The sequence below is a fragment of the Spermophilus citellus genome, assembly GCF_964194105.1.
Source record: "Spermophilus citellus genome assembly, chromosome: 11".
NCBI classification, from domain to species: domain Eukaryota; kingdom Metazoa; phylum Chordata; class Mammalia; order Rodentia; family Sciuridae; genus Spermophilus; species Spermophilus citellus.
The window spans coordinates 84,894,998-84,920,295 of NC_138192.1; the positions used below are offsets into that span (position 1 = coordinate 84,894,998).

Genomic DNA, 25,298 nt, shown 5'->3' on the forward strand with positions numbered 1-25,298 from the left:
ATATCCAGCCCTATTTCCATTTTTAAAATGCAATAAAAATCTTATTTGCAATAAACTACAATGCCTTTTTAGTCATTATGAATTCAAACACCGTTATCTAAATTATCTAAATGATTAGGTTGACAAATTATTGCCAACCTATGCATTGATTAAAAATTGAAAACTTAGAATGGTCCCCTTCATATGTTTATTTTAAAGAAAAAAAGATTAAAAAGAACAGAGTGAAATAATTATGAGAGGAAACACTACTTCAGATAAATGGTCAGGGAGGGTGTTAAGATCTGAGGAATGAGAAAGAATTCTAAGTTAGATAGTCTGAGAGAAGGACATTCCAGGAGAAGAAAATGCAAAGGCCCCAGTCAGAATCAGTACTGAGCTGCTTAAGGAACAGAAAGGAGGCCAAAGGTGACTGGAGTATATTAAGCCAGAAGAAGGGAGATCATGGCAGGGGTCAAACATAGATAAAATCAGCTAATGTCAAGCCCTTGAAGAATTTTTGCCAGATTTGCAATGGAACGTCTGTATTGCCTTAAACAGGCTGTGATGTGATTTATGTTTCTAAGAGGCCATTGTGGATGCTGTGGGGAAAACAGAATGACTTGTAAGAATGATGTTTTGAGCTCAGGAAGAGTTACAGTTAACTGAGCACAATACATAAGTGCTCTTTCATTTTCTAAATTCATTACCTTTCTAGGCCTTAATTGGTAGTGAATATTAGGCATCATTTTTCCTATACTCATTATGCCTTTTCAACATGAGTCAAAGTCCTAATGGTATTTTATTACTGTTGTTGCAATTTTTTTCCTGTTCTATTTGTTTGTTTCTCTTCTTCAGGGAAATAGGTTATATCTATCAGGGGTCTCTTTCATCTAGTTTCCATATCTATTATTTTCCCACTATACCTTTTTGTTTGTTTTTTAAAGTAATGTTGTCTTTCCTCTTGTCCTGTTTTTTACCTCTCTTCCTACTGGATAGATCTTCCAAACAAAAACTAAACAAAGAAATTATGGAACTCAATAAAACAATCAATTATTTAGACTTAATAGACATATATAGAATATTCCATCTCAGCAGCACATGGACCCTTCTTCAAAATAGACCATATGTTATGTCACAAAGCAAGTCTTAGCAAATACAAAAAAAATAGAGATACTACCCTACATTATATCTGTCCATAATGGAAGGAAATTAGAAATCAATAATAAAATAAAAAATAGAAGCTACTCCAACACCTGGAGACTAAATAATAAGCTGTTGAATGATGCATAGATAACAGAAGACACCAGGGAGAAGATAAAAAAAAATTCTTAGAGGTAAATCAGGACTCAGATACAACTTATCAAAAATCTCTGGGACACTAGGAAGCAGTGCTAAGAGGAAAGTTCACTGCATTAAGCTCATTCATTAAACGAAGAAAAAGTCAATAAACGACCTGACATTACATCTAAAAAGCCCTAGAAAAAGAAGAACAAATCAACACTGAAGGTAGTAGAAGACAGAAAATAATTAAAATCAGGGCAGAAATCAATGAAACTGAAACAAAAGAAACAATCCAAAAAAATCGACAAAACAAAAAGCTAGTTTTATGAAAAAATGAATAAAATTGACAAACCCTTAGCCACCCTAAGGAAAAGAAGGAGAAAGAAAACTCAAACTACTAAAATTCATGATGAAAAAGAAAATATCACGACAGACACTATTGAAATACAGAAGACAATTAGGAACTATTTTGAAAATTTATACTCATTTACATTTAAAGTGTTTCATTTGTAAAGCACTTTGCTTTCCTAAATTTGTGGCTTTAAGAGTGGCTTTCTTTCTCTGCTGAAGAGTCTTCCTTTTCCCTTGCTTACTGGGCTATGCATACCCACCTTTTTTTATTTTTCCTCCTTGTCTTACATTATTTATTTCTTGGTATTAATTTTATTATTTTTTTTTGTACAGAAATGGTCATTTCATTGTTCTTAAATTTACAGTGAGCATTTGGAAATACCTTTATTCTTCTGCCATGGTTCTTTGTTCATGGTTTTCCCATTCTTTTTCACTTTGAGTTTATAGAATTTTTATATGGATTCTCTGTTGGTACATTTTCAATTTATTTTTAAAATTTATTATTGCTTATCTTAGGGTAAGCAATATTTTTTATTGAATATTTTTTACTGAATCAAAAGTCTGAAGGGAAGGACTGGGAAAACACATACAGCAGACAAGAAGGAAACCTGGGTGTGTCAGGATGTGGGTCATGGTGTACTAGAAGTCTTTTTCTTTCTCTTTGGCTGGCAAAAAATGGGTAGCCACAAGTGTGCTCCTCAAAGATCCTTCTCTGTTCTATAGCACAGTTGCAAAATGGCCTCTAAGTATCTCTGACCATTTATGCATCCATCTCTGCTACTCTGGTATGTGAAATTGGGCAAGTCTTTATAGCCAGCCAACTGTGACCTTTTTATTCTGGACAAGGAGTTTCTTATTTATTTATTTTTTTGTTTTTGTTTTTCTTTCAGAATGAGTGTTATTCTCTAAAGAACTCTGTTGTGCTCTGCTCTTTCTGAGAACCACAATCTTGGGCACTTTCTTCATTAAAAAAATTCATAGATTTTTTTTTTAGAGCAGATTTGGGTTCACAAAAAAATAATGAATTGAAAATTCAGAGTTCTCATCTATCTCAGGTCCACCCCCACCTCCACAATTTTCTCTATTTTGGGCCTATTGTGTTTTGGTGGTGCATTTGTTTCAATTGATTAGCCAATATTGATATATGATTGTCAATTAAAATCAGTACTTTCCATTAAGGCTCACTGTGTTGTACATTCTGTGGGTTTCAACAAATATATAAGGAAGTATCTACCATTATAAAATCAAACAAGATAATTTCACTGCCCTAAAAAATGCCCTCTGTTCCCTGTATTCCTTACTCCTTCTAGCCCCTTTTCCATGTCCCTGGAAACCACTGATCTTTTTACTGTCTACACAGTTTTTCTTTTCTCAGTTTATCTCATACCTGGAATCATCATATGGTTAAAAACTACAACTTTGTCAATTGGTTTATAACTTAATAATATGCATTCAAGGTTTTTCCATGTTTTTTTATGGCTTGATAATTCATTTCTTTTTATTGCTGCACAAGAACTAGTTTTTGTAATATGGATATATTACATTTTAAAAAGTGTTTTCTAGTACTGAAGGTCATCTTACTTGCTTCCAAATTTTGGCAACTGTGAATAAAACTACAAACATTCACAGCAGATTTTTCACTTCATTTGAATAAATACAAAGGAACACAATAGCTTTGCTTAGTTTTATAAAATTCTGCCAAATCTGTCTTCCAAAGAGGCTGTACCATGTGGCATCCCCACCAGCAACGAGAGTCAGTGGTGAAACCAAACTGCATCTCTTGCCTGGCCTGCTGCAGTGTCTCCTAACTGGCCTCCTAGCTCTTCCTTCTGCCATAGTTCAGTCTCATGTTCCCTCCACAGTCAGAAGGATTTTTATTTTTTCCTTTTTTGGGTACTGGCGATTGAATCCAAGGGCACCTAACCACTGAGCCACAGACCCAGCCCTTTTTATTTTTATTTTGAGACAGTTGCTTGAAGTTGCTTGAAGTCTTACTAAATTGTTAAGGCTGGATTTGACCTTGAGCTTCTCTTGCCACAGCTTCCCGAGTTGCTGAAATTACAGGTGTGTGCTACCACATCAAAGGTTTAAGATAGATCATGTCAGTGTCTACTTCTAAAGCCCTACATACGTCATCTCAAGTAAAGTCTCCAATTTCATCTTGTAACAAGTTCCCTGTTGGTCATTTTCTTCCATCAACCCTGACCTCCTTGCTGTAGGCAAAGCTGCCAAGTTTGCTTCTGTTTCTGGGTCTTTGCACTCTTTTTTCTTTCTGCTCAAGATTCTGGTGTGAGTCATTTCCTCACTGGATTTGGGTGGAGAGGGCTTCCCTGGTCATCTATCAACCCACCATGGTAAGCACCTTAATTCCATCTCTTTGTCCTGCTATCAGCACCTTCACTACTTGATGTCACACCACATGTGTCCTGGTTTGTTTATTCATTTAGTGATCACAGTCTGTGGACTAGACTATAAAGACCTTGGGAGCAGAGAGCTGGTCTGTTTTTGTGCACTGTTATATTGTCCACATTCAAAATAGTGCAAGGCACAGAACACACAATGGTTATATTCCCACCAAATAACTAGAAAATATCTAGAAATATTTATCCTCAACTATGATAGGTGATTGCCCTTTGGGGAGTGGCGTGAGAATGGAAATGGTAGAAATTTTAGTCTGGAATCTTGTGTCATTTGATTTACAAGAAGCAGTAAAGGGAGAAATTTATGTTGTCATCTTTCTCAGTGCTGCTAGGTTAATTTCCCCTTGAATAGTAACTGTATAATCTTTTTTAAAAAAACAAATTGAAGAGGGAGATACATACAGGTTGACAAGGTCGCGGGTTCGTTCCCCGTACTGGCCACCAAATGCCGCAGTCTGGCTGGGCACAAAATCACGAGCCACCACACACCTTGTAGATTCAAACAGCAACTCTTTATTCCCAAACTCACACCGGCACTCTACACACACGTTCTGGGGAAATCCACGCTTCCACTGGGCTCTACATCCCAAAATACTCTCTGAATCCCGCGAGAACTCAACGGGAACTCAAGGAGTGGGCGCGCCTGAAGCAGCAGGATACACCCTATTCCCAGCAGGGTCCATCTTAAACCTGGAACTGCCCTAAACCCAAGGAGCGCCCTAAACCCAAGGAGCACCCTAAACCCGGATCCGCCCTGGTCCTTGAGCAAGGTCACCTTACATGCAATGTCACTGCAAATGACCTGTGTCATGCCATGTGTCATTCCTATTTGGCAATGGCTCTCAGCAGGTTGATGCTCATTGATTTATGGTTGGGTAAACATCAACTCATTGTAAGTTGAAAATATCCTAAGTTGGAAATGCATTTGATCTACCAAATATTCTAACTTAGCCAGAGTATCAGTTTTTCACTCTTGTGAGTATATGACTGACTGGGAGCTGTAGCTTATTGCTGCTGCCCAGGCTTCATGTGCTGCACATCATTAGCCAAGGAGAAGATCAAAATTCAAGATTAGAAGCATAGAGTCCACTGAATGCTTATTTGCTTCCCATACATTTTATGTGGAAAAGAATTTTTTTTACAATATTTTTCATTAAGGAATTTTAAAATAATTGCATTATTTTTGTGCTGCTCGTCAAGGAATCCAGTATTTCTGTCAAATACTTTTATGCTCATTTATCAAATACAGTATGCTAAGAAATGCCTAATGAACATATTAGTAAGTGGTAGCAGACTCAAGATCATTATTCCAGTTTGGAGATTAAAAAAAAAGAAAGGTTGAAAGATGGATAACATCTAAACTGAAACAAGTTTTAAAAAATAAATTGATACACTTAATGGCACTCATTTCTCCCCTCCATCTTTCTCTTATTTTGTGTTCTCTCTTTCTCTGGCACCTGTCTTATACTCTGTCTTACTATTTCTTAGCATCACACGGGCCTTTGAAGTGTCCTTTGATCAAGCTGCACAGGGCAGGAAAGAGAACTAGAATGTAATGTGGACATTTTATAGACAGAATTATCATCTGCAATTTTCCTGTACAATTGTTTAAGATGAGTTGAAATATTGGGATGTTTACATAAGATGGTGTCCCTGAAGTATCTAAGACTATTTTGTCTTCATTTTATCTCTGGGATTTATGTAAGTAAGTTGATAAAATGGGACCTCAAAATGTTATAATCAATTTTGCTTTTCAAACATCCAATAGTTTGATTGCTCTTCCTTCTATTGTTAGAAGGCAGAGTGAGCATAATTCTTTATCTCTAGGAAATGGAGACTGTGCTTAAGAAAACATGAAAACAGAATCATTGATAGATTTTCCTAGGAATTCTTATAGTGCATGATATAGAAAGACATGATAAAAAGTATATACATAAAATGTATCACTGTTGATCTCTGAAAAAAATGCTTTCTCTATTTTTCTCAATCCCAATGGAGTCAATAAAGCATAATTGAGGGGTTCCTAGAGCAGGCTGTGTGTTGAAGCACTGTGAAAACTGGCTCCACATCTGATCAGTGATCAACTGATCCTTAGGAGCTATTTATATTCCAAAATTTTTCTTGAAATCAGATGACATATCTCCCAAAGGGCTTATATTTTGAACTATAAAGCTTGCAGGGAAAGGGAAGTAAAAGAGGAGGCGGCCACGGAAGGAGAGGTCATGGGATTTTGACTCTTACAATTCTGTGTCAGTGAAAATACTTCTGTCCACAGTGGACTCTTGGAAAATAGTTACACCCAAGCAGCCACACAATAATTCCAGGCAATTAGTGCCCACGATTTTACTTATTATTAAGTTTCAAGTGCTGGATACGATTAGGAGAAACTGGCTTCGAAATTTTCTTTTTCGTTCATATTATTCATATAAAGGATACATTTAAATAAGCTAATTCAGTTCCATTTTATGGGCCCAGGGTAGAGCATATTTCTTCCAAATACTTCATAATTAATATTTTAAAGTTGTCATCAGGTGAATAAGCTATTACATACCCTATCCTACCTTTTAATAAGTTTCATAAAAGGCTAACACATTGGGTTTGAATTGGAAGTTCTCAACTCCTTGGATGATAGGGTTAGGACAGCTGGTTTTGGTTGTCCTACTGCACCCGTCTGCTTCTCAGGCCCTCACTTTATAGCACTCACACAGAAGCAGGTGGCCACCACAGCCTCCTTGTGCATTTTCCATCAATCTGCCTAGTCTTCGAAGTAGCTGCATTCTGACCGCTCTTTGGGATGCTGAAATGCAAACAGTAGTACCCAGGACCTCTTCAATCAAAGACCTAAGAAGGAAGCTCGCGTAGACTTAGGAGCCTGGCTTAAAGACCTTTAAATAGGGAATTCCAGGGTCCCAGTGTACAAAATATGGTAGAGGAGCACCTTGAACACGGCAGGAAATTTCAAGATCCTGTTAACTGGTAAGGGGAGAAGGACATCAGTTTTAGGTTGCTAGTTTTGGAGCCCTATCTACCTCTGGGAGGAATGCACCAAAACAGGGTCATTGTTGGGCATCCTGAGTGGGGTTGTGCAGCTCAGGGAAGCAGCACTACTGGCCCAGGGTTAAGGCTGAAACTGAACTTGTATACTGCAAGCAGGCTCCTTGTGGAGCCTCTACAACATAGCTGGGGGAATTGAAAGGTTTGTCTGTCTGCAGTATGAAAGATTTTTTGCAAAAGTGGTTCCCTCGTATGGGAATCCATTGTTATTTCTTTTATTAACGTGTCTGTGTTCTGAGCTGTCTGCACCCTATCCTCCACTCTGTACCCAAAAACAGAAAAAAAAAAACCCTACGATAATACCAGCCCTTCAACCAGGCTTCAGAATGATCTGAGGATAGATACAGATAATGACCCCAGCTAACTTTATTGCTTGTACTATGAAGCTGGAAAGGAGGCAAACTTTCACTCATTTAATCTGATAAGCACCATGAGGAAGATGTAAATATTAATTACCATTAAATCTATTTTACTGATAAGATATTTGAGGTTCAGCCACTTAAATGACTTGCTCACAGGAGAAGCCATATTGGATTTTGAGCTGATGTCTGTGTGATTTTGGAGTCTGTATCTGTAACTGAGGTGTTCTGCACCTCAAATGCATGTTTTCTCTACAAAGTATCCAGGCTACCTTCATGTTCAGTCAATAATGATACCAATAATTATTATTCTCTGTCTCATCTCTGCCTGGAAATTCAGAGTCGTAAATAATTAATTTTTAAATATCATAGTGGAGGGGCTGGGGTTGTGGCTCAGTGGTAGACCTCTTGCCTAGCATGCTTGAGGCACTGGGTTCAATCCCCAGCACCACATAAAAATAAACAAATAAAATAAATGTATAAAAAAAATCATAGTGGAGTTTTGTTCAACAGGGAATTTTGGATGAGGGAAGTTTAGATTTATTTCCAAAGCTGATATTTCAATCATATTCTCACAGAGAAATATATCTGGTGGCAAAAATTTCAGGGTACTTTGAAGTACAATAAATTTAATATATGAAAGAGAGAATACATTTGAAATGCCATATCTGTTATCAGTAATGTACTTCCTGAGTGTGAAGCACATTAAAATATACTCTACCAGGCCAACTCCAAAGCATGTTTATTTATCATTTATTCCCTTTCTTGTTTCAAAAACGGTTTAAGATGGCAGACTTACAAATTTATTTATTTATATATTTATTTATTTATATTTTTTATTGGTTGTTCAAAACATTACAAAGCTCATGATATCTTATCTTTCATACATTTGACTCAATTGGGTTATGAACTCCCATTTTTACCCCAAATACAAATTGCAGAATCACATCGGTTACGCACTCACATTTTTACATAATGGCATATTAGTGACTGTTGTATTCTGCTACCTTTCCTATCCCCTACTATCCCCCCTCCCCTCCCCACCCATCATCCCTCTCTACCTCATCTGCTGTTGTTCAATTCTCTCCCTTGTTCCCCCCCACCTTTCCCCTCACATCCTCTTCTATGTAATTTTGTGTAACATTGAAGGTCTCCTACCATTTCCATATGCTTTCCCTTCTCTCTCCCTTTCTCTCCCCCTACTCATCTTTGTTTAATGTTAATCTTTTCCTCATGCTCTTCCTCCCTGTTCTGTTCTTAGTTGCTCTCTTTATATCAAAGAAGACATTTGGCATTTGTTTTTTAAGGATTGGCTAGCTTCGCTTAGCATAATCTGCTCTAATGCCATCTATTTCCCTGCAAATTCTATGATTTTGTCATTTTTTATTGCTGCGTAGTACTCCATTGTGTATAGATGCCACATTTTTTTTTTATCCATTCATCTATTGAAGGGCATCTAGGTTGGTTCCACAGTCTAGCTATTGTGAATTGTGCCGCTATGATCATTGATGTGGCAGTATCCCTATAGTATGCTCTTTTAAGATCCTCAGGGAATAGTCCGAGGAGGGCGATAGCTGGGTCAAATGGTGGATCCATTCCCAGCTTTCCCAGGTATCTCCATACTGCTTTCCAAATTGGCCTTACCAATTCTGGGAAGTTTTCTAGAATTATTTCACTTAATAGGTTGTCCATTCCTTTGGTTTGATTCTCTATGCCTTCTTCTATCCCGATGACTCTCAAATTTGGTTTTTTTATGACATCCCATATTTCTTGAATAGATTGCTCGTGGGATTTAAGCATCTTTTCTCTGTTGACTATATTCTTTTCAAGTTGATAAACTTTGTCTTCATTATCTGATGTTCTGACTTCTACTTGATCTAGTCTATTTGTAATATTCTCATTTGAGTTCTTAATTTGGTTTATAGTTTCCTGCATTTCTAGGATTACTGTTTGATTTTTTTTTTAAGATCTCTATCTCCTGGTAAAGCTCGTTCTTTGCCATTTGAATTTGTTTATTTAATTCATTTTCAAAATATACTTTTATTGCTTGGATTTGCTGTCTCATGTCTTCTCTAATATTCCTTTCCATCTGAATTAGGTATGCCTTGAGTTCTTTCCCTATCCCTGTTTCTGATGCTTCTAGGTCCTCCTGTAGAATTAAGTTTTCCTGCATTGTTTGTACTCCTTTTTTCCCTTGTTTTTTCATGATGTTCATGCTACTTTCCAGCTCTATTTGATTGCTGTGTTTCTGCTCTCTTCTATAAATTTGTTTTGGTTTTTTCTATCTCTGTTGTCTCTCCTTTGTGTTGGTAGACTATGCTTGCTAAAGTGGATTCTGCTGGGAAGGAATTCTGACAGCGGAGCTCCAGTGACGTCACCTCTCTGCTATGGCGGGCCCCAGGCTCCTTACTGGGGTGTCCGAATGGAGGGGTGGGACTGGACTGTCTCTGGTTGGTTTCAGCTCCCGGACGCCAGCGGCCGGGCGGTCTCCAGCCGCCCAGTCGCTCTGGCAGCCGGTGGGCGATTGGTCGCCGGTGGGCGTGCGGTCTCCAGCTGCCCAGTCGTGCGGTCAGCCGGCGGACAATAGGTCACCCGCGGGCATGTGGTCTCCAGCCACCCAGTCGCAGGGGCAATGGGCTGGCTGCTGCTGGTGGGCGGGCAATCTCTAGCTGTCCAGTCAGTCGTGCGGTCGGTCGCCGGCGGGGGGGTGGACTCCAGCCGCCCAGTCGCGAGGGCCTGGCCTCTAGTCCCCTGGTTTCTCCTGCTAGTCCTGGTTTCTCCTGCTAGACCAGATTTCCCCTGAGTGATGCCTCTCAGCAGTTCAAACTGTACTCTGGGCCTGCCGAGGGTGGCTATTGAGACCCCCCCCCCCTGCACTCTATTGTTTTGATTTTTTCCGCTTGCCCCTCCCCCTGCGCTGGCAATACAGGTTTCGTTTCGAGGGGGAGTTGAAGGTCGGGTGTCTCTAGTTTTCCCTACATCTTTATGCAGGCTTGCTCTGATAATCCCTCACCTGGAGAGCCTAGGAGAGATTTTATGCGAATTCCCCACTGTATGGGAGATGAGCTGAGTAACACGCACCTGTTTTATTGTTGCAATCTGTCGGAGAGTGGCGGTGGTTACTTCAGCTCTCCAAGATGGTGGCCGCTTGTTTCCTTGGTGGAGTTTCCGTTGTGGGGGATAGGACTGTCCCGTTTCCTTCCCCGTCTGAAATCCCGAACTCAGCCCGGGGCTCCGTGAATGCTCAGGCGGCAGGATTCCACAGAATCTGCAGCAATCTCCCTGCTTGCTGGTTGCTTCTTGGTGGCTCCCCGCCGTCTGTAGCCGCGGGGCGGTCCGCGCGGATCCACAAATTTATTTCAATAACTTTATTTTTTAAAGAAGTTTCTTTCCTTTTTCTGTCAATTTGATAAATCTGATCAATGTTTTCTCTGTTTTTTTTTTTTTTTTTTTTTTTTTTTTTTTTTTAATGTGGATCACCATTGCATAAGAGAGACTGTGGAGACTGCACACAGTCCTGTAAGAGGTGAATGTACCGCAGAACAAAGGATAGGACCTGCCTCCCCTGTCCCCAAAACTTGCTGTGAGGCACAGCTAATCTCCAATATAGTAGCCCTTGTCAATATCCCTATTCATGATAGAATTTTCTGAAGGGTAAGGAAGACATTTCAGCCCAATATCATCTTTTACACTACTTGGGGAAATACTGAGCCACACTCTTGATAACGCATTAAATTTGTAACCATCAAAGTTCTAATGTTCTCTCTGTATCTCCCCTTTGTAGCCTCATTGTGACATCTTCTAGAAGAGTATTCTCCAAGTGTGGTCCCTGGGACCTTGTTAGAAATGGAAATTCAAAGACATTAATGAAGATCTACTGAATCAGAAATTCTGGGAGTGGAGCCCAGCACACTATTTTATCAAGCCTTCTAGGTGATTCTGATGAACACTAACATTTGAGAACAGCCCTTTTTCTCCATTCACAGCTTGAAAATTAATAAAATCTCTCTGCTCAGAAAATGTGATTTAATTCTCTTCTATGATGTGAACATAGGGCACTACTTATTTGCATGTGTCCATTATTTTACTGTGAGTGAGGACAGTTTTGGTGAAAGACATGGGAAGGGACATGTGGAAGAATCCCTGTGAAGGCATCTTCATTGAAGAATCTTTTATTTTGATGTTGACAAATGGGAATTATCTTTATGACACTTGATTTCAAAATACAAAAGTCAATTTCTCAACTGTGCAGGTGCGAAAAATGAATGCCAGAAAGCAGTAGAATATCTTCCGAAGGCAGAAACACGAGGGAAGATAAGGAATATCTTTCTTTTTAGGCCCATGAGGCCAAACTAGTGGAGATGATAATGGCAAGGAGTTAACAGTAGCTAAAGAGAATACTAAAATAAGTATCAGTGTATATGGAGAATCTTTCATAAATATTTATTGAATAAATGAATAAAAGTATAAAAATAGGCAGAATCTCCAGTTTTACATATTTTTAAAATATTAAGATATTTGCAGTAGTTAGGTATTATTCTAGTAGCTAGGTATTTATTCCAGATGAGGAATAATGCCACTTTTGTTTGTTGTTTTTTTTTTTTTGATGCAACTGTTAAATATGTTAACATTTTGCATCAGATTCTGCTTCATGTCTGAAAAGATGACATCAAAAAATATTTTTTTAAAATATTCCTGTTACCCTAGGCCCCTATGTCTATATATTGAGCAGGATTTCATTCACCAATTCAAGTTATATATGACTATATACGACACACCATTACCTGAAGGATAAGAAGAGCCCTACTCTTGCTTTTGAGTTTCAAAATCTAGGTCTAATTAAAAGAGGAAAGGCCCAGGCAAAGAAAACGTCAGACTATGAATCAGTCAAAGCAAAGTTTCCAACCTAGTGATCATCCAGAGATTCCCTAGGTTAATGAAAAGAAGTCAGAAAGGGAAGCAGGAGAAATCGAGGAAGGGACACTGAATCCTGTCTGACCTCCAAACCAAGAAAACCATGAGGAGGGCAATAACACATCCAGATAAATTTCCAGGAAGGGAGCTGAGAGCCCTATCCCACTCCTAGGTGGACCTGTAGGATAGCAGGATGCCAGTGAAAAACTGACTCGTGGTCTAGACAGAGGCTGGAGAGAGCCTCACACATAGGGCTGACTCAGATGAGACTGATGGGGAGATGAGAGAAAAGATGGAGGGCTGACAGAGGCAGCACATATCTTGGAACTAGGCTTGCTGATGGAATGTAGAAGAGAATGAGGAAATTCTCTTTCACCTAATGAGAAACAAACCTTAGGTATCTGATTTCCAGTACTTGATACTTGCTCAAGTACCATTGGTGTTATTTGGCTGTGCCATGGGGTCAATGTGGTTTGTGGGCTACTTTGGAAATCTAATCAACTTCTTACCTTGTTTTATGAAAAAATAAATTATGAATTCTAAGTGGCTATTTTAGAAACCAAACATTTGTGTCCTGATTTATTGTTAGGATAAACTGACTCCCTGGAGCAATTAGAAATTAAGAACATGGGTTTGAAGGGTTTGGTACAAGGCAGACCTACATGGCCAGAAGAATGCTCTCAATGACAAATGACACCAAACCTGAGTCAAAGTGGCTTAACAGAGAAATTCTGTTATTTTAAAAAACCTAAAGGTAGATTGACTTCAGTAAGAGAATTTTAAAATCAGCAGTCCAACAACATTTTCAAGGACTCGGGTTTCCTTTATCTTTCTATATCATCAAGCTTAATATTAGGTTTGGCTTTATGCTTTTAGCAAGATGGCTATATTAATTTCAAGCATCATACTCTCACAAACAACAGCCTTTTCTATGGAGAATACACCTTCTGGCAATGACCCTATCAGTCTTTCCTGGAGACAATTCTAATTGTCCAAAATTGTATCACATGTGAATGTCTAAACTCACTGGCTGGGAAACTTAAGACTAATAACTGGTTTAAATCAATTAGTATTCACCCATCCTGAGTCTGGTGCTGAGGTTGGACTCTCAAAAGAAGATAGATTTTTTTTTCATTTTTTTTAAAGAGTAGGTTTTGTTGACAATGAAGAAAACAAAAATGAATGTTGGGCATGTTGCATTTGAATTTGAACTTGTCTTGGACATTTAATAATCATATGATCCTAAGCAAGTTACTTACTTTCTTTATGCCTTGCATTTATTAACTTTACAGTGGAAAAATATGAGTATCTCATTCATGGACTTTTTTTGAGAATTACATGCAGTAATATTGGCAAATTGCATAATATGTTGCCTTAAATATAACTATCAAACGATTTTCATTGTTAATATCACCATAGAAAAGAATAATATTTAAAATAACATTTTTCAAACCCAGAAAACATTCATTTATATTTTACTGACTCAAAAATATCACAATAGTGAGATCTTATTTAATACATGGATTTTTTTTGTCCTTAATGAGACTTCTGAAATTTTTAGGAAATAACATACCACATATAGACAGAACGTATAAACCCAATCAAAAGTAATATGACTTTTCCTAAGCCTGGTTTCCTACTCCATCTACAGGGTGAGAAGAGCCTATAAACACACAGCACTCCAAACAGCAGTCCCTCCCCACAACTAACACCACAAGCATAGAATTTGTAAAATTTATAATTTGCTTTTTTAAGGATTCACTGAGTTCCAGCAATGTCTTAGCACATTTCTCTCAAACTGATTTTCTCAGGGGCTTCTCCAAGTGAAAAAACCAATCTAAAAAATATAAGAGCCCATATTTTAAATGCCCCTCCAATAAGCAAATATTAAGCAGCTTCCCTTATCCAACCTCCTGGTGGCCAGGATAGTTCAGTCTGAGCAAGGGACTTTCAACCACGGGAAAGACTATAGGACTGCAGAACAGAAAGGGACTGAGATTTCATCTTCCATGTTAGAAAAGCAATGACTAGAGAGAAAAGAAAAAAATCTTTTGCCTAGAGGCTAATTAGGATCAGGAATGAAGCCAGGCAGGAGCTGCTGACCTGCCAGTCAAGGGCTTTTCTCAACACGCCCCACAAACCCTGATCCAGGCCTCCTTGTTTATACTGACATAAATGCTTGCATTTTCACAGTAAAGAGGACATAGTTGTTGTTTTTGAGGAAATCTCTCTCCTCCATTCTCAATGTGTAGGCAAGTGATTTAAATAGAACTGACCTCATACGTGTCTCATGGGATGCTTGACTCCTGAACTCGTGTATCCAATTCTCCAGGACACAATGATTGTTTGAAGGATAAGCATATTACCTAACTAGAGGCAATGAAACCTAAGAATATGTTTGTTGGATCCTGTGGGAAAGAAAACCTTTCTATTCCTGATGGATTTGACAGGTTGAGGATATGAAGCTTGGAAATATTGCCACCACCTTCCTATAATTCAAAGCATCAGAGGACAACCATCCAGAGCAAGCAAAACAGAAAGGTTGATCTGTTGACATCATCTGTGCCCTGAATCAACCAATGTCTATAGGCAGCAGTGAGAACCACTAAATTAATCATTCAGTTGAAGCTGGCTTGGTTCGGTTTCCTATCATTTAAAATTGAAATATTCAAAAAGACCGTTCATTAATTCAGTTCTTCTCCATTTTCTCTTTCATACTCTGACTCTAAATGTCAAAGGAGCATGCCTGAGTTAATGCCATCATGATGGGCAGGTTGTAGTGACTACATAAAATGAGTTCATTCTCCATTTCACATGGATCTCTGAGTTTTGCAACCCATTGCTCATACATAGGCCATAATTACAGTAGCACTTTTACATGCTGAGAAGTGAAACACTAAATAACCTTTCCTGTTCTGGGTGCTACCTGTGTTTGTTATTTAAAGACCCTTGGCTGAGCACTAGTTAGCACCATCTTCATCTGTATTTCCTACCTATGACCATTTTTCATTTTCCTAAATAGCTTCCCAAGGATACTTTTATCTAATCTATGAAACTTTTTTCCCCTTTTTATTCTAGATTTTTTTTAACTTTGTTTCTAGGCTGCAGATTGCAGCTTTTCATTCTACAACCAACATGAAGCACAATAAGAAAAGGCTTCTTCGAGCATCTGTCCCCATTAATAGATTGCTCTATTTCTGCTCTTTTGTCTACTAGTAAATTCTTGAAAAACTCATCAATACTAATTACTTCACAAAGACATTCCCCACTTATTTCTTAAACTACCATAATATGGCATGTAGCTTTTTCTCTTTACTGAAACTACACTTTACAGGCATCAGTAATTTCCTCACACATACACTGGTTCTCTTTGTGGCATTTGATTTACCCTTTTTAGTGTCCCAGCTCTCTGCTAACTTGCCACTCTACATTCTTTAGATATGCCACCTGTTTCTGTATCCATTCTAAGTCTCACTTTTGATAGCTCCATGCCTGTCCTTATGTACTTGTCTCCTCCTGAACCCTCTGCCTGTCCTTGAATGCCCTCCTACTCCGCATCTCACCCTAGACTTCAGTTGCTAATGTAACACTATAACCCATTTCCATAAGGAACTCAAAGAATTTTTTAAAATTTCAATGGTTTTAAGAGAAAAAATATGACATTTGAAAAGTCAAAAAATCATCATACTCTACAGAGATATATTTTACCTTTGTGCAGACTGCTCTTGTTTTTTATGATAAAGTAAAGGTTTTGCTCTGGCATATATAATATGAAAAAAATAAGATTCCAAAAACTAAACATCCTTGAACAGTAACATGCAAGCTCATCTATACTGTGAACACAGTTGATCACTGAAGATTCTGTATCCTTTAGAAAATTGTCATTGTTTTTCTAAATATGAATTTAAATTGTGTATTCCATTAGCACAACTATTGATCCTGGGAGATGAACATCCAACTTGACATTAATTTTGATTGTTTCTTTTCTTTATATGGGACTTGGACATTGAGAAGCTGAATTTAGAATAGGAAAACATGTTGAAAGGACTTCCACAGGAAATAGTAAACTAGTTTCTGTGAGAGGTGAGAGGTGCATCGGACTTTAGTGAATGCTGAGGGATGGGTGATAGAAAATCTATGTGCAAGGGCTTGAGTAGTAGGTTCTGAAAGCCTCTACAGTAGGTGTTACACAACTTGCAACTGCTTTTAGCTTCAATTTGGGAAACTGGAGGAAAGGCTTCAGCTAATTTTTAGGAGCTGTCTGTAGATAGATGGAATTTGGAAGGAAAGAAGGGACCTGCACAGGTACAGTTCAGTAGCTGAAGCAAGAGCTGGCTGCAGAGGAAAGTGATGGGACAGATTGGTGAAATAAGTAAACCTTCACTAGACATTCTCAAGATTTTTAGGATTTTGAGATACGATATGATGTCAACATATCTGAATTGCAAAGGAGCTCCAAACATGAAAGATTAGTAACAAAGTAAAGACATTAAAAAAAAATCTGAGGGGGTTGGGAATTTAGCTCAGTGGCAGAACACTTGCCTAACATGTACAAGGTCCTGAAAATAAAAAAGTGAGAATCCTGGGTTATAATTCCCAATTTATATCTCTCATTGGCATTATATTTCTGAGCTTCAGTGTCCATGTATCTAGCATGTTCCAGACATTTTTCATCTAAAGTCCTCTTGTCAGAAGCCATATATTTAAGAATGGATAGGGAGAGCTTTGCCAGAGAGCAAATTCATTCACACTAATAAATACCTGCAAGTGTAGTCATGACTCCAAATCCTTATTCCATGTTTCTCCCTCTGTTCTGCTGGGTGTTTTCATGTAAAATTTGTCAATGTACTTCTGTCTGTCTGTTTCTCTCTCTCTCTCTCTCTCTCTCTCTCTCTCTCTCTCTCTCTCTCTCTCTCTCTCCCTTGTTGTTTTTTGGCATAATTGGCCCTTATGCCACAGGTACTCAATAAATATTTGGTGAATGAGTGGAGGTTCCTGGGTAAGTCCCTGAACTCAATGATTCCAAGATTCTTAGCCTCCAAGATACCCTGAAGCTCAGTTAATTTCTATCAGAATTAACTTTTTGCAGTAGTGATTAACATCAACTCATTCTCATTTGAGTTAATCTATCCCCAGATTAAGTACCCTTAGATTTACTAAGTTACACTAGTTGATTGAGGGTGTTTTATAAGAATGTGTATCTCTGCATTAAAGTTCTTTTCCATCATTTTATGCTTTGCTTTCACTCCCTGGCAACTAGAGCCCAACTGAATTCATTTTCTCAAGATCAAAAAGCTATCCTACTCCTCGGTTTATACCCAGAGGACTTAAAAACAACATACTACAGTGACACAGCCACATCAATGTTTATAGCAGCACAATTCACAATAGTTAAATTGTGGAACCAACCTAGATGCCCTTCGATAAATGAATGGATAAAGAAACTATGGTATTTATACACAATGGAATATTATTCAGCATAAAAGAGAATAAAATCATGGCATTTGAAGGTAAATGGATGGAGTTGGATAATATAATACTAATTTAAGTAAGCCAATCCCCCCAAAACAAAGGCCACATGTTTTCTCTGATATGTGGATGCTGGTCCATAGTGGGGGTAGGCAGGAGCATGGAAGGAATGGAGGAACTTTGGATAGGACAAAGGAGAGGGAGGGAAAAGGAGGGGGTATGGGGGTAGGAAAGATGGTAGAATGAGATGGACATCATTACTCCTAAGTACATGTATGAAGACACGAGTGGTGTGGCTCTACTTTGTGTACAACCAGAGAAATGAAAAATTGTGCTGTGTATGTGTACTATGAATTAAAATGCATTTTGCTGTCGTGTATAACAAAGTAGAATAAATAAGCAAATTTAAAAAACTACTATCAGGAAATTAATTGATATCTTTAATAGGAGGTATAAATTAATACCTTAAGATGTTATATATCCCCCAAATGCAAAGTGTATTTGCATTTTATTAGTACAACAAACATAATGGCTATGATCTAACTTTTATTTTGTCAGGCACTGTACTACATTCATCCTCATGCCAACCCTGGAGGTGGGCACTGTCCTTATTTTATAGATGATAAAGTATGATATTACAGATGTTAAGTAACCTAACTGCCTTCAAGAAAGAGAGTATTGATGGGAGGATCCAATTGTTGAACAACCTATTCTTTCTCAATCCAGAGTCTGTACTCTCTTAACCATGTAATCCTAAAACAGATTAGTTCACATTAAACAAAATGAAGTTATGAATTATTTTTGTAAGATATCAGTAAGCACAGTATCCATCTCTGGAAGTACATCTCCCAGTCAGCTGCCTGGGAGGCCGAGGATGCTACTTTGCTTGGCAGTGTCCCAATCCAAATAAGGACGAATAGATTTTTTTTTTTTCTTTTTAGGCCACATGTTTCTGGATTACAACTGTGCAACTTTGAAAATAATAGCCTCTAGGGACATATCTGAAAGGAAGACTCATAAAATATTGGCATTTGCATATGAAAATGTCTTTTTAAAAAACCAACAAATGTTCACATTCACTAGGGAATTGTGCTATAATCTCTGCAAAGGTCAGAATTTAATTTTTGTCAGAAACTGTTTTTATTTTTCTCACCAAAATCATCTTTAAAGAGAAATTTTTGTTTTGTTTTCTAACTGAAAACCTGTAGTCACTAGTATTTAGTAAGAAGAGAAAGAAAGAAAGAAAAAAGGATGTTTTAAACCAACGAATAATTTATGTTCTACCCAGTATTGTTATATGCTGACCTTTATTTTTTTATATTTTATTTTTCAATACAGTCAACTTTCAAGCAACACTTCTGGAATATTCACTGAATTATTTTTAAATAAGTTTCAGAAGCCATATAGGATATAAAAATATAAATAAAATCAACTAAATGCTTCTCAAGCCATACTCCTTTTAAACGATCCTAATTTTAGTAATATTCCTAAGGCAAATGACACTTAAATAATTCTATGTATATCTCAATAGAAACATCCTCAGTTTAATGCTATGTGTCTCACTATAGGTATAGGAAATCAAACTATGTGTGTTCTAAGAATTTCTAAACTGATATTTGACAATAAAATCTGGGCTCTTAGAAGACTCTTAAGGGGGGATCTTAGGTCTAGCCAGTGGCATGATGGTAAATGTTTATCAGGCTCTCCAGGGAAAACCAATGACGTTGCATGTTGCATTTGACATTTTCCATGGTGTTAATATTACACCAAAGCCAATTTCAAGCTACCAGTATGTCATCACTGAAGGCACAATTGGGAACAGATAAGATACAACTTTATCTGCACCCACCAAGTCTCAAGATCTTGAGAGCACATGAGTGTCCATCAAACTTCCAGTCTTTCACTTTTGGTTAAATGTTGCAAAAGGGATGGGGATGAGAATTGTGCTTAGTCTAGGCTCTGGAGTTGGATTGCCCTGGTCCTAATCTCACTCTTCAATTCATTCTCTTGAGTAAGCTATTTAACTTTTATGTGATTTAATTTCCTCATATACAAAATGGTAATAGTAGAATTTCTATCTCATAGAACTGTTGTGATGTTTAAATGATCTCTAGTTTTCTCATTAGTAAAACGTAGAAAATAATATTGAGGATTGGGGTGAAACTATATGAAGTAATGAAACAAGAGCCTTTTGAAGATGGCATAAATGTGGGCTGTTATTATTAATCCAGTTTAAAAATAATGATGTCATGGAAGTATTAAAATGAAAGGGCGGAACATTTCTTGTCATTTAAGTAGAAATTTGGGAATGATGTGGTTGGCATTAGGAACCGGGATGTTTTGTGGTAAGAAGCAATCTTCCCCTCCAAATTAAATTTCTACCATGAAGCAGTTAAATATTGTGCTTAACCTTTTTTTTCCTACAAAAGAGAAATTTTCAAATGAGAAAGGACTATACTTTAAACATAATTCATGTTTAAATGAGTTAGGGTTCATGGTAAATTACATTAACAAAATATTCATGGAGTTGTAATTTTCAGAGAAAGGAAATATAACATAAAATGAATAAGCATAGCATGTAATAATCTGTCAAATGAAAGACATGATTCTTAGGCAAAACCAGATAGTTAACATTGCTATTATAAGATGAATTTTATTATATATGTATATAATTTTATTAATATATATAAAATTCTTGAAGGTAAAAGTCTTTTGGGGGGGATCTGGGGGGCTAGTTATTGTTTTGCAGTGCTGGGGTTGGAACACAGGGCCTTGTGCTCAACCTCTGATTTTTACCCTCAGTCCAGAAATTCTTTAATTTTATAAATAAATATAAAATGAAATGTCTAGCCAAGGACAGAATAAAGAGATGTCAAGCCTGTTAAGTCCAATCAACTGGTGAACAATAAAGGCCACAAAGGAAAATAAAGGAACAAAGAAATTAAAGGAACAATATCAGGTATTTTAAATTCACATTTTGAATCTCTGTTTGCTTAGAATAAACATATATATATATATATATATAGATAGATAGATAGATAGATAGATATAGATATAGATATATATTTGTGTTCATTCAGTGAAATTCAACAGTGAAAACAATTCTGGATAGAATTTATAATCTAAAAGTGTTCCTTTGATTACCCCCCCCCTTAATTTGTAACTCTAAACCATGCTCTGGTAGAGGAACTCCATTCTGGGGACCAAAGCAGAACCACTTGTGCAGCACAGCCTTTTCTATGGCCATCTCTGTCATTATTAGTGAAAATCTTCATGGTTGAGTATAAAAAAGATCAAAACATGATGCAGGAAGATCCCCCTGCTGCCTTAGTTAGTGGGGGAAAAAAACAAAGCAAAATGAAAGATCATGTATGTTCTATGCTATCTTCCATGAAAGAAGGAGGGAAAATATCAAAATAAAATTTTGTCATATATCACATAATAAGAGATTAGCTGGGGACTAAGGTGGAGGCAAGACTGATGAAACCGTTTGTATTATTTTGATTTTTGAATCAGGTCTTTATTACCCATTAAACAATATTACCCATTGTTTATGTGAAGTCCAGTACACAAAGATAAATAAAAACTTCAATCTCACCTCTAGTTTAACATTTCTTACCTTCCCAAGCTCAGCATGGATACCTTCAGAAGGGAAGAGACCTGGAGGGTGTTCACTCTCCATTCCCTGCCCCTACTCTACTGCTTCTAGTTGTTCAACAATGTGGTGGGACAGAGAGAGAATAACAGGGCAGAGGGTCTTACTAGACTGGTACTTTTGCTGCCTTCTATGTAACAAATGCCCAAATGTAGGTTAATTTTCTCTCCTAGAGACTTTTTGTGGGTCCTTCAGAGGTAACTCAGTACTCTTGAACACCTGAACATGTTCATGGCACCTGAAACATTTTATATTCTGTGATAGTTTGGCTGAAATTTTCAGTTTCTACCCTGATCCTTTTACCAAAAACACCCTAGAATCCTTTGATGTTGGTACTCTTTATTACTTTATTATTACTTCAAAAGACCTCTATTCCATTTTCATCATGGCTTTGAAAAGTTATCTGAGTCAAACTCTGGAAGATTATCTCTCTCCGGCTGCAGGTTCCCTCTTAGCTCTAAATTCATGGGAGGCTCTCATCAGTTGACTGTCACCTTTATCTTTTCTGAGAGTCAGGACCCTGTCTTAGCACTCTGTAAACACCAAGAGACACTGGGCAAGTCTCTTGGGCCTGCCAAACATCCCCTGGAGGGTAAGTGGCCTGGCTGAGAGCCACAGCACTGGGATAACAACCCTCTTCCAATGAATCTCCCTCTCCTAATCTCCTTACCAGTCTGCTAACGATGAGGCTGGGTTTGGGTGGTGACATATATGGAGCTTCACAAAGCCCTCCAGGAAATTTGAGCGTGAGCATGTGGGCATGTCATAGCCATTTCTCAGAAGAAACTCTGATATTAGAGGAAAATTTCATACCTGAGTGAAAACCAATATAAGGCTACACCTGTCTCTAACGTTTAAAGACTAGACCTACAGACATTGAAGGTGGGGGTGCATGAAAAGAGAATGAATTATCTTTCATTTTATAAATTTATTGTTTGATATTTTTGTTGTCTTAAAGCATTTGGATCAAAGGACATGTGTTGTTTTTTTTTTTTTTTTAAAGAATCATAGTCCAGTTAATTAACTAAATCAAAAGGAACCTTTACATTTTTAATAAGATTTTGATTTTGGTTTTATATTAAGATATGTTCAATTGCTGTTTGAGTGAAGCAGGGTCAAGACTGATAAATGAAGAAGGGAGAGAAGAATGAGGACAAAAGAGAGAGGAGGTGAGGACCTGACTCACCTTGTTTCATCGATATAAACGGCTTCCAGCACGGATGCTGCATATTCAATGTTCTTCTTCAAGTCCACCACGTTCACGTCACCTTTCTCCAGCTGCTTCACTAGGCATCTTAGTCTATTCCAAAAAAGTAGCCAAAGAGAAAGAATTAGAGCCATGTACTATAACTATGGAAAGTAGTTATATATTTTCTATTTTCTAAGTCACCTATTTCTAAGTCATACAATAGAAATATTTTTAGTTTTTTTTTTGCTTTTATAAAGTAATATTAGGTAGCTAGTTGAAAATTCAAGATGACTTATTCAACACTCTCATGAAAGTATATTCCTATCTCTAGACTTTAGAGTATGGAGTCTCTACTTCTTCGGAGTTGGCCCTAAGGGACTATTTAGAGTGCTTTTCTGGCTGCCACAGTTACTGTTGTTCACTGTATACAGCAATGAAAACCAAGATGAAAGGCAAAAGTTCAGAAAATATAATCAAGCAAAAAAATACATATGTATATGCAGTGGTTTTACTGTGATTTTTTTTTAACCTAAGGCAAACCTAAAAAAAAAACAAACACATTTTCTCTCATTTTTTGCAGATGCAATGATGTGCCCAATTCACAGGAGTTTGACAGTATAGAACTCAGCAAATTCATGTCTAGAATCCTGATTTACAGAGACAGACAGTGAGATAATCAAGTTTATTATTTTCAGCCACTGAGTTTTGAGATATTGTTATGCAGCCATTGATACTTAATATAGAGAGGTAATACAGAATACTTGAATAATGTTTTGGAAACTTCTATGCAGTAAATTGTTAATCAAAAATACTGTGCAAAAAACTTCTATGCAGTAAATTGTTAATCAAAAATACTGCATTACACCAAGCACAAAGGGAACCTATATTCCTTACTATCTATATGCCATTGATAAGCAATGTGAAACCAATTGATCTGCTTTCTTGAACTGCCAAATGGAACTTAATTCCACTGTTGTTCTAAGGTATTTCAAAAGAGAGAATAGAGTATATCTACTTTTAGGCACTAGCTTAGAGATAACAGATTTTCTGACAACATGCTTTGGATGATTTCCAATGTTGAGGCCTAGGGTATGAAGACAAGTTAGTAATTTCAGCAGGTATTTGACATTCCTCCACCTGTAAAAGACACTTTATTTCTCCATGAGAAAAAGCCACAGCCAGATTAAAACTTCTTATCCAGGAAATAGTACCATTTGGTTGTACTTGGTTGTATGATATGCTTTAAAAACAGTAAGTACTTAATATATCGATCCTTTTAATGGCTGACTAGATTGTGTTTATGTGCTACATGTTCTTTCTCCATTTATCAGTTGATGGATGCTTAGGTTATGCTCATTTCTTGGTTATTGTAAATAGTGCTACAAAAAACATAGAACACAGATGTCTCTTTCACATGCTAATTTCATTTCCTTTGGATATACACCCAGTAGTGGGAGTGTGGGATCATATGGTGATTCTATTTTTAATTCTTTGAGGAAACTTCATAATATTTTCATGGTAGTTATATTAATTTAAATTCCTACCAACAGTGTGCAAAGGTTCCCTTTTCCTCTTTTCCTTGTTCTCACCAGTACTTTATTTATTTATTTATTTATTCATTTTGGTGCTCTATCACTAAGTTACATCCAAGCCCTTTTACTTATTCTTTTATTTATTTATTTGTGCACATGTGTACACACACACACACACACACACATGTACACACACACACACACACATTTATTTAGAGGCAGTGTCTTGCTAAACTATCCAGGCTGTCTTCAAATTTGCTATCCTTCTACCACAGCTTCCTGAGTTTCTGGGATTACAGGAATATGTCACCATGCCCAGCTGACAATAGCCATTCTTAATAGAGTGAGGTTTTAATTTTCATTTCCCTGATGGTTAGTGATGTTGATCAATTTTTTTTTCATATACTTGTGTGTATGGTTATCTGTATGTCTTCTTTTGAGAATTGTTTATTTAGGTATATTGCCCATTTTAAAACTACTGGGTTTTGGGAGTTCCTAATCTATTCCACATATTAGCCACTGTCAGACACATAGTTTACAAATATTTTGTCCAATTCTGTAGGTTGTTTCTTCACTCTGATGATTATTTCTGTGCTGTGCAGAAGCCTTTTATTTTTATGAATTGCATTTGTCAATTTTTGCTTAGTTTCCTGTGCTTTTAGGATCTATCCAAAAAATCCTTGCTCTTTTCCAATGTCCTGATTCACCTGTTTCCTTCTAGAAGTTTCATAGTTTAAGGTCTTACATCTATATCTTTAATAAATTTGAAGTTTATTTTTATAACCAGTTAGAAACAGAGGTCTGGTTCCATTCTTATGCATGTGGACATACAATTTTCTAGCAATATTTATTGAAAGACTCATTTCTCCAATGTATGTTTTTATCACCTTTGTTGAAAATCAAACATCAGTAGATGCATCAGTTTAATTCTGGGCTCTCTGTTCTGGTCCCTTAGTGTATGTATCTGTCTTTATACCAGTGCTATGCCAGTGTTATGCCATCACAGGAAGACAAGTACTGCATGATCTTGCTCCTAAAGGGAATATCAGGAATTTGATCTCATAGCAGTTGAGAGTAGAGTGATGGTTCCTAGAG

The 25,298-nt window shown here is 37.2% G+C and overlaps 1 protein-coding gene across 3 annotated transcripts in view; it reads right to left on the reverse strand.

Annotated features, from left to right (window-relative positions):
- PDE1A (phosphodiesterase 1A) overlaps positions 1-25,298 on the reverse strand; it is a 287,285-nt gene that overhangs the window by 118,302 nt on the left and 143,685 nt on the right. For all 3 annotated transcript variants that reach the window (XM_081262263.1, XM_081262265.1, XM_081262264.1), the window contains exon 2: positions 22,669-22,782. In XM_081262263.1, coding sequence (XP_081118389.1) covers positions 22,669-22,782 — 114 coding nt within the window. The remainder of the gene's footprint in view (positions 1-22,668; positions 22,783-25,298) is intronic.